We start from the raw sequence: 14,480 nt of genomic DNA, 5'->3' as shown, positions 1-14,480 counted from the left end.
ATACGTATCTAAGTGGTAAACGGTTAAACTGCCCAGGCCTTTTCTGGGTAAGCTTTATTAAGAAATGACAAACAAAGTATATGGAAGCATATTCATTTTTATTTAAATGTATAAAAGTTATCCATGAAAATATTGAGATGATAGAAATAAAATGTTACAGCTGATACAATGAATTGATATACAGTAATACAACATTAATGCATGTGACCTCTATGAAAAATAGCAGAATGACAAAAAATTACCACAATACCACTACTACATGTACAACATAGTTACAGACAAAACAAATTAAGCTACATAAATAATTATCTTCAAGAACCCAAGATTAATTCGTCTTTAAAAAGAGAAAAGATCAATTTTTTTTTCCAGAATGGATGAGAAAAATTATCTGTTTGTACTTAGTTCCCTAAAACTTAAACTAAAAGATGTTTTCAGATACAGAAACATTATTAACAGAAAATGATCTTATAAAGCTTTAAATTTTTTACAGACAATGGAAATTTTGTTAGGACAAAGTATCAAAATTATATTTCAAGAACATGGCAGTGCTTGAAACCACTGATAAAGAAGTGTTTTCTTTGTGTAAGAAAATACTTAGAACCAAGTTTTGGTATATGGTATAGGAAAAAAATTCCTTAACAAATAATTTCATTCCAGTCTTTTATATAACACTATTAAAACTAATGTTGGTAAATACATGATGTTTAAATTATAAAATTGTCTATCTTTATAGGGTATATTTTTTTTTATATCCAATTCAATATTCCAACAGTTTATACGTAAACTATTTGAAAGTAGGACCACGCATATCTGGAGTTTACAGCACAATACATAACAAATTATCTACTTAAAAATAAAACCACAAAGGGCGTAAAGATGTATAGATTTTGTTGTTAACTGAGTGTATAACTAGATGTGTTCCTTATTGCACTTGCTTCAAAAAATTGACAAGATTACAGCAACTTATCTATAAAATACATTTAATATTATACACGAGGTCTACTACAGTATGTCATGATTACTTATATTGCGCATTAATAAAATATGATGAATACATATTCTTGAACATCATTTTATAAATATAGAAAAATGAATACTGAAGTAAACGCACAATGAATGTTAAACAACACCCCAACCAACATTTTAGCCTCCCTTCACTAAAACGGTGCTAAATGCACATGCACAAAGTGTTGTGTCAGATGCAGTCAGCACAGGTTAACCCTTATAAATGCACTTTGATGCATTTATAGTCCCTTTGTAAATCTAATTAAATTAAAAACTTTTTCACTAGAATCAAGTTTTAAAGGCTTCATTTCCAACCTTAAGATACGAATGAGCAGCAAACAGCATAAAGCCTGAACAGACTGCGAGTGACTCACAGGCTGTTCTGGTATAAGGCTGGTTGCAAAGTCATTTTTACTTTGTTTCTGATTGGGAAAGGGTTAATCAGGGACAATACTTTGCCCTTTTACAGAATTATTTGTTTAATCAGGGATGACACTTTACACACATGTATTTAGCGCTGTTTTCTCAGGGTGCAGCTCATTACCAGAAATGATTTTAAAAATATAGCACAAGACCTAGTCTTCGAATTTCAACAAAATGCCACATTAATTGGTTATCCTGTTGATAGATTTTCTAGCATAGAAAGACAAATATTTCTGTCAACTAAAGATTTGAGGTTAAAGGGCGTTTGTGAATTTATCAATTCTGTTGTATCCAGATGTGAACAAAACAAAACATATTGCTGTTTCTAGCTAACATAATACAGGGTTACAAATTGCTTTATTATATAGTATTGTGGCCAATACAAGAGCTTTAGCATAATATATAATGATATTACATTGTACCGTTAAACAATATATTAAAATGTGGATTATTTAAAATTGCATGTAATTAAATTGACATACAATTTGACGAAAACAACATACAATAATAATATTGTTTAAATGAACGACCTTAATAAAAAATAGCCAGCTATGTACATCTAACATTTGAACATGAGATTTGTTGTCTACCAAGACAAGACTGAACCATGAGTTCATATAGTTTTTGACAAACATACGAAATATGAAAAAGATTTCATTGTTTTTGAAGAACCAAGTAGATTGGTTTCATAAACATGCTTAAAACATGTAACTGCTTTATAAACATGTACATTAAATCATAAAGATCATGATAATGTACTTGTATTAACTGGCACAAGGAACAGTATGCACATTAAAAATGATTGGCGATTTGTCTCTTTAGCCTAGCTTGAAAGCAAATGCTTGCCAAACAGCTTGCCTTTTCTTTGAAAAGTTGTTCGAAAAATGTTAAAAAAAGCCCTGCCAAATTAACCCGTGGCTTCCACTTGTTTAAACATTGTCCTTTTTTGGCACTGTTGTTCATGTGAATTGACACACGCATAACCAGTTTATAAATACATATGGAACACTTAACTTTTGTTTCAGATTGTCTGAAAAAATGGGGCAAATGACTTATAAATATTTAAGAATAATATATTGATTTATAAAAATAGCTTATGCAAGCAATTTTAATTTCTTGGCATTTGAAAAATATCTTCAACTTTCTCATACAAAATTTTTCCTCTTGTTAATGAGATACAAGCTTTTCTAATGCTTTGCTACTTTTGAATTAACACAAAAGCAATTTTATTATTTAAACATATCAAGATACTACCATTAAAACAACACACATACAGCATACCACAATTTGAACAAATAATAATCAAGCTAAAAGAAGCGTAGTTTCGCTAAAATACGGCCCATACCAACAGACAGGGACATGGTGATGCAGCCTCTCATGAACAAATATTATTATTTCTTTTCATTTTAACAGCTGCCCGATAGTGTCTGTTGTTTTCCAACAATACAATATTTCCCTTTATGTCGAAAGGCACAGCATTGCCAAGGGTAACCAGTAAGTCAAGGTTGAAATTGTTGTTTATATGTGCTTTCTTTCTCTTCAAAATAAACCCTTCTTCTGCTTTTTGCCAGCACTGAAAAAAAAAGAAGAAACACCGGCATGAAACTTGCGACACTGAGACCATGCTTAAAAAGACAATATTTTGAAGATCAAAAAGTATAAACAGGCCTTGGTCTGGGAAAACAGGGCTTAATGCATGTGGGAGTGTTGTCCCAGATTTGCCTGTTCAGTCTGCACAGGCTAATCAGGAACATCACTTTTCACCTAGACTGGATTTTCATTTTGAAGAGACTTCCTTTTAACGATAAATATAACAAGACTATTGCCAAGCAACATATGTCCCCTACCGGCTCCACCATTGTCAGAAATTTCACCATTGTCAACTTTTTTTAATAGGTTTTTAAATATTTGTTTCCATAGCAACCAGAATTTTCGATGTAGGAACAAAATGAAATGACGTGCATAATGTCCATATTGCCATCAATCCATGCTTCAAGTTTCATGAAAAAATATGAAGAACTTTTAAAGTTATTGCAGGATCCAGAAAACTACCATTTTCAGCAGTATTTCTAGTCTATTTGTTGCCATAGCAACCAGAATTTTTGACGTAGGAACAAAATGAAATGACGTGCATAATGTCCATATTGCCATCTATCCATGTATTAAGTTTCATAAAAAAAAGAAGAACTTTTAAAGTTATTGCAGGATCCAGAAAAGTGCGACAGACAGACAGACAGACTCACAGAGAAAAAACCATAAAGCAGGAGGTGTCATCCCTAATTAGCTTGTGTGAAATTCACAGGACAATCTGGGACAACACTTTACTCACATGCATTACGCCCCATTTTCCCACAGCATGGCTCAAATATTGACAGCAAAAATTAAGATCTTTAAGCCCTATGCAAGCAGTGGTCAATGTCTAATAAAATATGCGCAGCTTTTTTAAAAGAACATTTCCGATCAGCTTTTGCAATGGTTGTGGAATTATTTTAAAACATGGCCGACATATTATTAAATTAATTGTCTGAGAAAGATTCATGATTATTGGGCGAAATATGTGACTTCTAGTGTTCAAAAGCTTTCTCTTTAATTTGATGTAGTGACTTTGTTTTTGATCAAAGTGACCCAGTTTTGAACAAGATATTATTGGTAGGAATGTCCTGAGCACGTTTCATTTCAAGATTGAAAAATAAATGTGGAATCTAGTGTTAACAAGGTAAATTTTAATGACACAAATTATCACCGACAAAAGGGGATCACAAAAGCTAACTCAAGAGGAAAGACATTTCAAAAGGAAGATTTAGACACCAGAAATTGGTGGTACATTAACTACACTTTAGAAACTACAGTGGTAACCGCAAAGTGCTTAAACAGAGTGTGAATTTGTTTCGAGTGATTTTACTACTAGCTTATTGGTGAGTGGAGAGTAAGGTGTTACATAATCAAGGGATTGCGTGTGCTAGTATGGGCCTACGCTGGTTGTATCAGACATTTGACATATTTTCGCATGATTATGGTCCTAAGAAGTCTCAATATTAGGTTTTTTTAGTTATCGATTCAGGGATATATCCTTGCATGCCATGAAAGTTACCTTATATTTAATACAACTGTCTTTTCAACTTAACTTACTCAGAATTAAAAATTATGACTGAACACAAGCCAATTACTATTAATTAAAGAGACAAACAAGATAGTTTTACTGAATATATAATTTTGCTGTACAATCCAAAACACAAGTAGCTTTTATTATTTACAACTGAAATTTATTTTTTAGAGATCAATTAAACACAACGCCAAAACTTACTGGCTTAAAAATCCAACCATATATTCATTAGTTAAATAATGTTTGTGCTTCAGACTCTTTCATGGCATTTACCTACGAACATTTTACTTGAGATGTGGTGCAAGAATATATAATTACTAATAGAAAAGTACCCTTTCTCTTTTGATTTTCTAAAATAAAAATAAATAAAAATGTTATTTCAATAATGTAAGCTTTTTTAATGATATGTTTGGGCCATAATGTCAGAACAAATGCGATTACTCTGAAATCAATGATATGGTTTAATGACTTTTTAAAAAGGTAAAATGACCTCATTTATTGGCAGCCATGTCTTTTTGAAATATTTTTTTTTTTTGTGTGTGGAGTATTTTGGGTATAGGACCACCAAAGGAACACAGTGTTTTTTTAACAATTTTTCGAATGGGGCCAGGTCCCTTTGAATTGGGAAATATTGTGTTCTTTGGAATAAATTTGGTCAATTAATGTTGTTGATTTTATGCTTACAAATACTTTGAAATTGATAATAAAAGTGAATCCAATATGATATTTTCTAAGGTTCAACTTACAGAGCTGGACTTGGAGATAATTTACATGTTAAGACTTATTAAAAAAATTAATCTTTTTTTGGAGACTTTCAACTGGGAATTTTTTAGGTCCCATTTGGGAAAATTATATACTTTTTTTCCATTGGGAATCGATCTCATTACCAGACCCAAATTTCAACGAAACAAATCACTGGAACATTTATTAAAAATTGTGTCAATTTTTCCAGCTAATTAGCAAAACAACATGCCAAACACAGCGCTCAACCTTCCTCTAGCCAATATAACCAAAGTTGAAAACAAATAAACCAAATGTTTGAAAGCTAATATTTATATCTTAAATCCAATGAAAAAGAACATTTCAAACAGATAAAACATTAAACGCAAAATACACTGCAACTCCAATATATCACGGTCCGTTATATCGCGTTGTCCAATATATCGCGAATCGGCTATGGCTCCCAAAAATCTGATGAGCATAATCCTTAAATAAAATGTTTTTATCTGAGAATTTGATGCATTAAAATCCGTTTCAAGCAAGTATTTTTCCCTTTTTTTCACCAACTTTAATCCAACAGTCATAATCCAGTTTTGACCGGATTGTTTGCTTACATTGTACATCACATTAACACCTGTGTACTGCGATAAACAAAAGACCCATTTGTCAAACATGACAGGTCATTTCGGGTGTTACAATTCTCTATTGAATTTGCTTTGAACTGCCGAAACGCACCAGTGCACACATGAAGGTGTACACAATTATAACAGTAAATGTCACAAGTCAATACTGACCTATCTCAACAATCTGTGTGCGTTAGATACAGTATACAATATAGATCAGTTAGTCACAATGCTCTACTATTAAACCCCATGCTGTGCATGCTTTTTTATGAGAAATGAATGACGTCATTTTGTACATGGGTCTAATTTGTGCATGCTTTCTTGAACAATAAAACTCGGCAATGTTTTTCGGATTAAAAATTTAATTATACGCATTTGAAAATACTCACATGGAATAATGTTTTGTGTTATACCAATTAATGACATATGGATATAACACAAACTTGAATAAGGTTGGTAAATAGCGTGTTTTGAGATTGCATAATGATGCTATTGTATACAGATACATGCATACATAAACTGACAATTTATATCGCGCGCCGGATAAATCACGGTCGCGATCTTTGGACCCCTTCAACCGCGATATATTGGAGTTGCAGTGTAAATAAATGTTTTTTTTCTTGTTTAAAAAAATTCAAAGATTTTCCTGAGCAGTTTTATAAAAAACCACTTGCCTTCTACCCAATATATGTAAAAGATTTCATAAAAAGACAACACTAAACTATATCTCACTGAAAATACAATCTGTGACAGACCATCTTTGTAAAGAGACGTAAAAACCTCTGAAATTGTAGCAAAACTTTCAAAATAACATAGATACACCAACAAAGAGTTTTATAGTATTTTCAATGAGCTGTTTGAAAATCCTCTTGGGTCCTTTCATTTTTTCCTTCCACACTATACCTACTCTTTCACATTTTTGGGGAGTTGGAGCATCAATACTTACTCTTTGACATTCTCGAGGGAGTTTGAGTACCCGGTCATCTCCTCCCACTGCTTCTTCTCCAGCTCGAAGGTCTTCCACTTGTCATCCATCTCCTGCTGCTGCTGCTCCAGAGCCTTCTTCATCTGCTCTGAGCGCTTCTGGAGCTGTGATCACAAGGGAAACAATTGTAACAAAAGGGAGTAACTCATGCCTGCATCAGAGTCCTTAAACATTGAAAAGTGGGGAATGTTACATCCATCTTATTTTATGCTTTCGGGTTGTTTATACAGAAATATAAGTGAAATAAAACTATCAATTTTAATTCACTCATTCTACCAACTCCAACAAATATCCCCTATTTAATAGTAAACAACGTGGATTAACTTGCTCTTCTGAAGCTGTGATCAGGATGGAAACACTCCTATGGAGGCATTCAAAATAGAAAAGACACATATATATGATGATGTCTTCATCTGCTCTCAGCGCTTCTGAAGCTGTGATCCCAAGGGAAACACTTTTATCCCTTTCCAGTTTCATTAGCAAAGTGAAAATGGCTATCTGCAAACAGCATCCAACCTGAACAGCCTGCCAGTCACTCACAGCCTCTTTAGGTTTTATGCCGTTTGCTGCTCATTTAAACTTGAAATTAGTAAGGAAGGTCGTAAATTTAATTAGATATTCTAAGGGCCTACAAATGCATCAAAGGGTGCATCTGAGTGGTAAAGAGTTATGATGGCATTCAAGATAGAACTGATATGTAGAATATTACGCTATTATGGTGTTAGTGACAATTTGCTTCAAGTGCTTTTAGAGCTGAGATTACAAATGAAATGCTAATTGTACAGATTTTAAAGATAGAACAAATAAAGACTCACAATGGGAAAACAGGGCTTAACCCTTTACCACTTAGATATGTTTTTTGACGCATTTGTAGTCACTTAGAAAGTTAAATTTAATTAAAGACCTTTCTTACTAGATTTAAGTTTTAAAGGCTCATTTCCAATCCTTAGATACTGATGAGCAGCAAACAGCATAAAACCTGAACAGACTGCAAGTTACTCGCATGCTGTTTTGGTTTTATGCTGTCTGCACATAGCCATTTTCACTTTGCTTTTGATTGGGAGAGGGCTTAATATCACCCATAATTTAATACTACCCAAACAAAGATTTGTTTTTCTATTTTTCTTTATTTTCAAGAAAAAAGTGCAGAAACTCACGTCTGCCTCCGAGTCCTTGAGTTTCTGCTTCTTCTCCTTGACCTTCATCTCAAACACCTGCTCCATCTCGGCCTCCATCTTCTTCATGCGCTGGTCGTGGTCCCGTTTCTCCTCCGCCATCTGGGACAGCGGGTCCCTGCAAAAGAGATGTCAAGTGCACATGCATGACGCTCTAAATACTACATGCGAGCCACGCTCTGACAAAAATGGGGCTTAATGAAGTTACAGTTTTTTAACCCTTTGCCTGTTGGGAAATTTGTCGTCTGCTAAAATGTCGTCTGCTGAATTTCTAAAATTAGCATTTTCTTCGATTTTTTTCAAAGAATATTATCAGAATAGCAAACAGTTTGGATCCTGATGAGACACCACGTTCTGTGCAAAGGCCTTCAAAATTCGGTTCCCGCACTGAAAGGGTAAAGAAAAGACTTTTCCCTTGTCTTGATATACACTTAGCCTTAGTCTATATTATAAATACATTTGAGCATCTCTCTAGTTAAATGGGGCTTAATGCAAAGTGTGCTTCAAGATTTTGCACAGGTTAATAAGGGACAACACTTTCCACATATAGCTGGACTTTCAAAAGGCTTCATTTAAACGATAAAATCCATAAAAGTGTTGTCCCTGACAAGCCTGAGCAGAGTTCGCTTGCTAATTGGGATAACACTTTATTTACATGCATTAAACCCCATTTATCCAGACCGCGGCTCGTATGGAAAACCATGTGGAACACAATGCATGGATAAATTGTTATTTTTTTCATACATTTCAAAACGCGATCTGCGACAGGCAATCTCTGTGAGGAGAAGAGAATGTGCATTGTGCTCCTATAATAAATATGGACCTCTATGCATAAGTGTATCCCAAAGTATCACAAAATATTGAGTGACATATGCAATCTTGAATCACTGCAAGCAAACAAAGAAGTTTATATTTGGAACAAATGTATTAATGTAATGATTTGGATGCATTACATATGTATTCATTTTTATAAGTTGTTCAAGTTTTAATTAAATCACGAATTTAACATATTTGAATTTCAAACAAGAAACCGTCATAGACGGGTGATGCTTCACAAAGTTTTTTTTGTCACAATATTGCGCTATATACCGTCATTCAGATAAAAGGAAACGTCTTGAGGGGCATAACTTTGGACAAAATAATACGATGGATGGTTAAGCAACTTAAAAATTTCAAAGGGCCATCACTCTCTAAATAAATCATCTAACCAGAAACCACAAATAACATGCGCCATCTCCTCAAGGTAGTTAAGCTTCCCATAAAGCTTCATTGTATTCCAGTCAGTAGTTGGGGAGAAATGGCCTGGACAAGAATTGCACTATATGTACAGTTTATAGAAAATTTCAAAGGGCCATAACTCTGTGAAAAATCATCTGACCATAACCGGCTGATAATATGCACATCTCCAGTTGGTAGTGAAGCTTCCCATAAAGTTTCATTGAATTCCCGTAATAAGTTGCTGAGAAATAGCTCGGACAAGAATTGATCTATTTGTACAATGGAAAATTTCAAAGGGCCATAACTCTGTGAAAAATCATCCGACCAGAACCGGCTGATCTCCTCTTGGTAGTGAAGCTTCCCATAAAATTTAATTGAATTCCAGTCATTAATTGCTGAGAAATAGCCCGGACAAAACTGATGCACGGACGGACGGACACACGCATGGACAGACAAAGCGGCGACTATATGCTCCCCCCAAAAATTTTGGGAAGCATAAAAAGCATCACTACAGAATACGCACTTTGTGAGGGATCCAGGCTTGATTTTGCCGTCTGTGTTTGCTGGCGCCAGCTTGTTGTAGCGGTAGTTCTCGTAGTGTACGTTGTTTGTTACGTCCTTCAGGTCTTGCATGTGGGTCCTATGAGAGAAAATATTGTGAGCAGCCTTTCAGGAAAATTGGTCTTACTGCGCTCTGTGAAAAGGGGGTTTAATGCATGTGCGTAAAGTGTTGTCCCAGATTGGCCTGCGCAGTCCTCACAGGCTAATCAGGGACAACACTTTTTACCTCAATTGGTTTTTGCTACGAAGAGACTTTCTTCATACAAAAAATATCAAAAAAGTGGAAAGTGTTGTCCCCAATTGTGCACACTGCACAGGCTAATCGGGGATGACAATTTATGTTCATGCATCAAAGCCCCTTTTCACAGAGCAAGACCCATTTATTTTATTTCATCATTTATTCCTTTTATATAAACTGTGAAATGCAGCGAACACATTTGAATAAAGGGGATTAACATGCATCCATCTTAATGAATAACCAACTGAATTAACTTGCATCATTCTTCATGGTAAATAAAGGGCTTCAATCTGCATCCATCTTTACGGTAAACAAAGGGGTTTAACTTGCATTCATTTGATTTTAAACAAAGGGGAGCAACTCACGTCTGCCTTGGATTCCTAAAATTTCAGCAAAATAAACAAGTAGAGAACTATTTGAAGAAACAGCAGTAGGTTCAGAGAGTTTCTTTTTGGTTGAATCTGAAATCTGTAGCCAGGTGGTAAAAAACATATCAACCAATAGAGTTATCACTGGCTTCCAATGAAAATTATGACCAGGGCATATATTCATGAAAAATTTACATAACCCTTCTTTACCAAAATATGGGCCATGCTCCATGAAAAAGGGGTTTAATGCATGTGCTCCCCTGATTAGCCTAAACTTGATTTTTGCTAAGAAGAGACTTTCATGAAACAAAAAATATCATAAAAGCTGAAAATGTCCCCCCTGATAGGCCTGTGCAGGCTAGTCTGGGATGACACTTTACACACATGCATTTAACCCTGTTTTTCACAGAGCACAGCTCATATGTTTGTCTTCAAACTCTTGACATATGCCACGTATTAAAGTTAGACACTTGACAAAAGCCCACTCTTAAAGTTAGACACTTAACATAAGCCCCCTCTTTTAGTTAGACACTTGACATAAGCCCCCTCTTAAAGTTAGACACTTGACATAAGCCCCCTCTTTAAGTTAGACACTTGACATAAGCCCCCTCTTAAAGTTAGACACTTGACATAAGTCACCTCTTAAAGTTAGACACTTGACATAAGCCCCCTCTTAAAGTTAGACACTTGACATAAGCCCCCTCTTAAAGTTAGACACTTGACATAAGCCCCCTCTTAAAGTTAGACACTTGACATAAGCCCCCTCTTTAAGTAAGACACTTGACATAAGCCCCCTCTTTAAGTTAGACAACCAGGACAAATGCCTATTTTTAATTAAAATAACCAGCTGGCTAATGCCAACATAGACAGAAACAATGAGTGGCCTTGTATCTGAGAGTGTTTGCATTATTCCGTACCTAATAAGCATGTTCCTGAGCGCAAGGAAGTCATTATGTTCCAGGTTCTCCACCTCAACAATGCCCCATGGGTACTGTCGGCCCCGAACTTTTTTCCCGTTTACTTCAGTTGTCATATTGCTACCGACTACGGCAAATGGAACACGATCCTAGAAACGGAGAAAGTGTATCAGACAATATAATTATAGTACAGAGAAAGCTGTCTATACTTCAGCATCAGAAAACTGAATAATGTCTAAACTTCACAGCATTCTCAGTTTCAAAGTAAATAATGGGAATTTAATGTTGGTGATTTTAAGGTTATTTTTATTAATATTTTTGTCACAGTAGCAGGGTGTTTTACCTTTCTCCATGCCCTTTGTGGCACCACTGCTTTTTCGGTAACATTTTGTCTTTTTTCTCATTTTATACATAACAAAGAACTTAAATAAATCAAACAATGTCAAAATCAAATCATTCTTTTAGAAGTTTGATCTCTTTCTGTCTTTAACACAAGATGGTGTATCTGGGTCAAGGGGTGATCATGCATTGGCATGAGATGTATATTTTGACAGAGATAGATGAGGGCCATGCACCACGCACTCCATCTGAAAGGCTTCTAGCATCCCAAGGATAATTTAAAATTCTAAAGTACTAAAGAGATTTATGATCTGCACACAAACACTAAATAATGGGCCGTAACTCTGTGAATATTGAAGAAGTTATTTTCCCTTGTGAGCAAAAATAGGGCTTATTGTTCAGATCTTAGAATGTAAACAGTGAAACTTCACATTTTTTTACTAGACTCAGAAAAAAGACTTAAGATCAAAGAAACATGATCCTTTTAACAGAATAAATAAATATATCATCTTCATTCTGATTTACCATCTAATGGAACAGGGAATATTAACTTTGCAATATGCAATTCCGTTCAATATTTTAAAGTCTATGAAAATATAACATATGAAACAAATGTTCCTACCCTAAGTTTCTTCTGTATCTTGTTTTCCTCTTCATCATCACATTCTGGGAATTCATAGATTCTTATTTTGTGCTGCGCTATTTCATTTAATATCTGCAAGAAGAAACACTGTTATGAGTACCGCAAAAAGAGACCAGTTTCTATGTTCCTTGCAGGAATGAAAGTTAATTGACAAAGCAAAAGGACATGTTAAAGTCACACATTTGAAATAAAGTTCAATGAAAGAGTAAGAATACCGGTCAAAGACTGGCCCTTGTTTTCTGGATAAAACATTTCAAATGACTATCATTTTAATGGAATCACTTTGCTGTGCATACAAATTACGAAGATGTTTTATATATCCCACTCTAAAACCGAGAGAATATAAGTAAAGTATATCTAAAATTAAATGCATCATTTATCCTAGTTGAAGCATATGAAAAACTGTCCTCATCTAGGCTTCTTGCCTTTTACAAAAGAAATAAACACAAAACAATTATAGAAGCGTATGGAAAGCTGTACTATCTAGACTTTTTACCATTAACAAAAAAATAAACACAGGACGAATTTCTTTCATAAACACTATCATAAACATAATCTGCATTGCTTATTATGAACAAGACTATTCCAATATTAAATTTACGGTTGCCACCTACAGTCTTCTTGAACTCTCTACATTCGTCTGGTGTCTGTGTGTCGGCCTTGGCTATCAATGGAATAATGTTGACCTTGTCATGTAGCCGCCTCATGAACTCAACGTCGAGAGGCTTGAGCCTGAAAGCAGACATATAATGAGCCTCATTCTTGTTAATCTGGGCTTAATGAACGTGAGTTAAGTGTCATCTGAGATAAGCATACTGCACAGGCTAATCAGAAACGAAACTTTCCCCTTAAACTAGATATTTATTTAGAAGTGCCTTCCTTTCGAATAAAAATACCATAAAAGCAGAAAGTGTAGTCCATGACTAACATGTTCAGGCTACACAAGTTAGTCTTGAAACACTTTATGCACATGAATTAAGCTCTGTTTTTCCAAAATTAGGCACATAATGTTAAAAACATGCTCAAAGTTTCAGTCCCCCCCCAAGAGAATTACGATTGAGGGATACCACTGATAAGTGACTAATGCCCCTGGAGGTATGCTTTCACAAAAAAAAAGAGTTACAGCCATGTTTTGTAATTGGCTCTTCCTCTAAAATGTCCGGATCGCCACCTGAAACCTTTCAAAATTAGAAAGTTATGCTCCGCACAAGAAATTACACAAAGGGCAATAACTCCAGAGTCATTATCTGTACTCCCACTAATTGTCCTCCTATCATCCTATGAACATTAATTTGCATCCCTTCATAGCACTCAAACAGCATTTACAGTGAAGTCTCAACTTGACATCTCCGAGACTCAAAACAAATTACAAGAATCCCGTTCAAATGGGAAGTATCTTATCTGAATGAATAATGAGTCACTGTGTAGTCATCAATATCACACTCTTTAGTAAAACAATTTACAAATACAAACCTACAGAATAAGCAATATTTAAGGACTAAACTGTACCAGACGCAAACAAATCTCTTTATAAGTCATAATTGAACATGTACGTCAATATTTAATTTTGTCCATGCCTTGCAAAATCAAACTATATTTAAAGGATGATTAAACCTATAACCACTAAGATTTGCATTTTGACGCATGTGTTGCTCCTTGAAAAATCAAATAAAATTAAAATTAAAGAATTTTCTTAATAAAAGAACATTTTTAAGGCTTCATTTGCAAGCCTAACATACTGATAAGCAGCAATCAGCATAAAACCTGAACAGACTGCGATTAACTAGCAAGCTGTTCTGATTTTATGCTGGTTGCCATTTTCACTTTGCTTCTGAGAGGGAAAGGGTTATAAAGTGCCTGAATACCTACCCATGGCCAGTGGGTGAGATGAAATAGAGACAACAATGGACCCTGGTGTCTGGTGTACTGCTGCGCACTACCTTGGACTCATTGGTGAGATATTCCTCGTATTTACTGTCGATGAAATCAATCACTGGCTGCCAGCTGCAAAACAAAGGGAAGGAAAGTTGACCATATGATGAGATTTAATTATTGATGCGAAAAGTCGACCTCATTATGAGATTTTATTGGCGTTGAGGTTAGCCAATCTGATAGCTAATGCTTGTTGGACATTTAAAACGTGTTAAAGGTGTTTTATCCTA

At 34.8% G+C, this 14,480-nt stretch overlaps 1 protein-coding gene across 4 annotated transcripts in view; it reads right to left on the bottom strand.

Moving 5' to 3' along the window:
- Positions 1–79: 79 nt before the first annotated feature.
- The window catches only part of LOC127863332 (septin-7-like), a 40,146-nt gene continuing 25,745 nt past the window's right edge, over positions 80–14,480 (bottom strand). For 3 of the 4 annotated variants that reach the window (XM_052402754.1, XM_052402751.1, XM_052402753.1), the window contains exons 5-13: positions 14,188–14,322; positions 12,933–13,050; positions 12,298–12,390; positions 11,337–11,485; positions 9,776–9,892; positions 8,017–8,152; positions 6,821–6,963; positions 4,864–4,881; positions 80–3,001 (exon numbers count right to left, since the gene is read on the bottom strand). In XM_052402754.1, the coding sequence (XP_052258714.1) occupies positions 2,968–3,001; positions 4,864–4,881; positions 6,821–6,963; positions 8,017–8,152; positions 9,776–9,892; positions 11,337–11,485; positions 12,298–12,390; positions 12,933–13,050; positions 14,188–14,322 (943 nt within the window). In that variant the 3' untranslated portion in view covers positions 80–2,967. The remainder of the gene's footprint in view (positions 3,002–4,863; positions 4,882–6,820; positions 6,964–8,016; positions 8,153–9,775; positions 9,893–11,336; positions 11,486–12,297; positions 12,391–12,932; positions 13,051–14,187; positions 14,323–14,480) is intronic. The other variant, XM_052402752.1, reaches the window with a different exon arrangement.

The sequence above is a fragment of the Dreissena polymorpha genome, unplaced genomic scaffold (genome assembly GCF_020536995.1).
Source record: "Dreissena polymorpha isolate Duluth1 unplaced genomic scaffold, UMN_Dpol_1.0 chrUn005, whole genome shotgun sequence".
Lineage (NCBI taxonomy): Eukaryota > Metazoa > Mollusca > Bivalvia > Myida > Dreissenidae > Dreissena > Dreissena polymorpha.
This window is presented reverse-complemented; position numbering and strand designations above follow the sequence as displayed.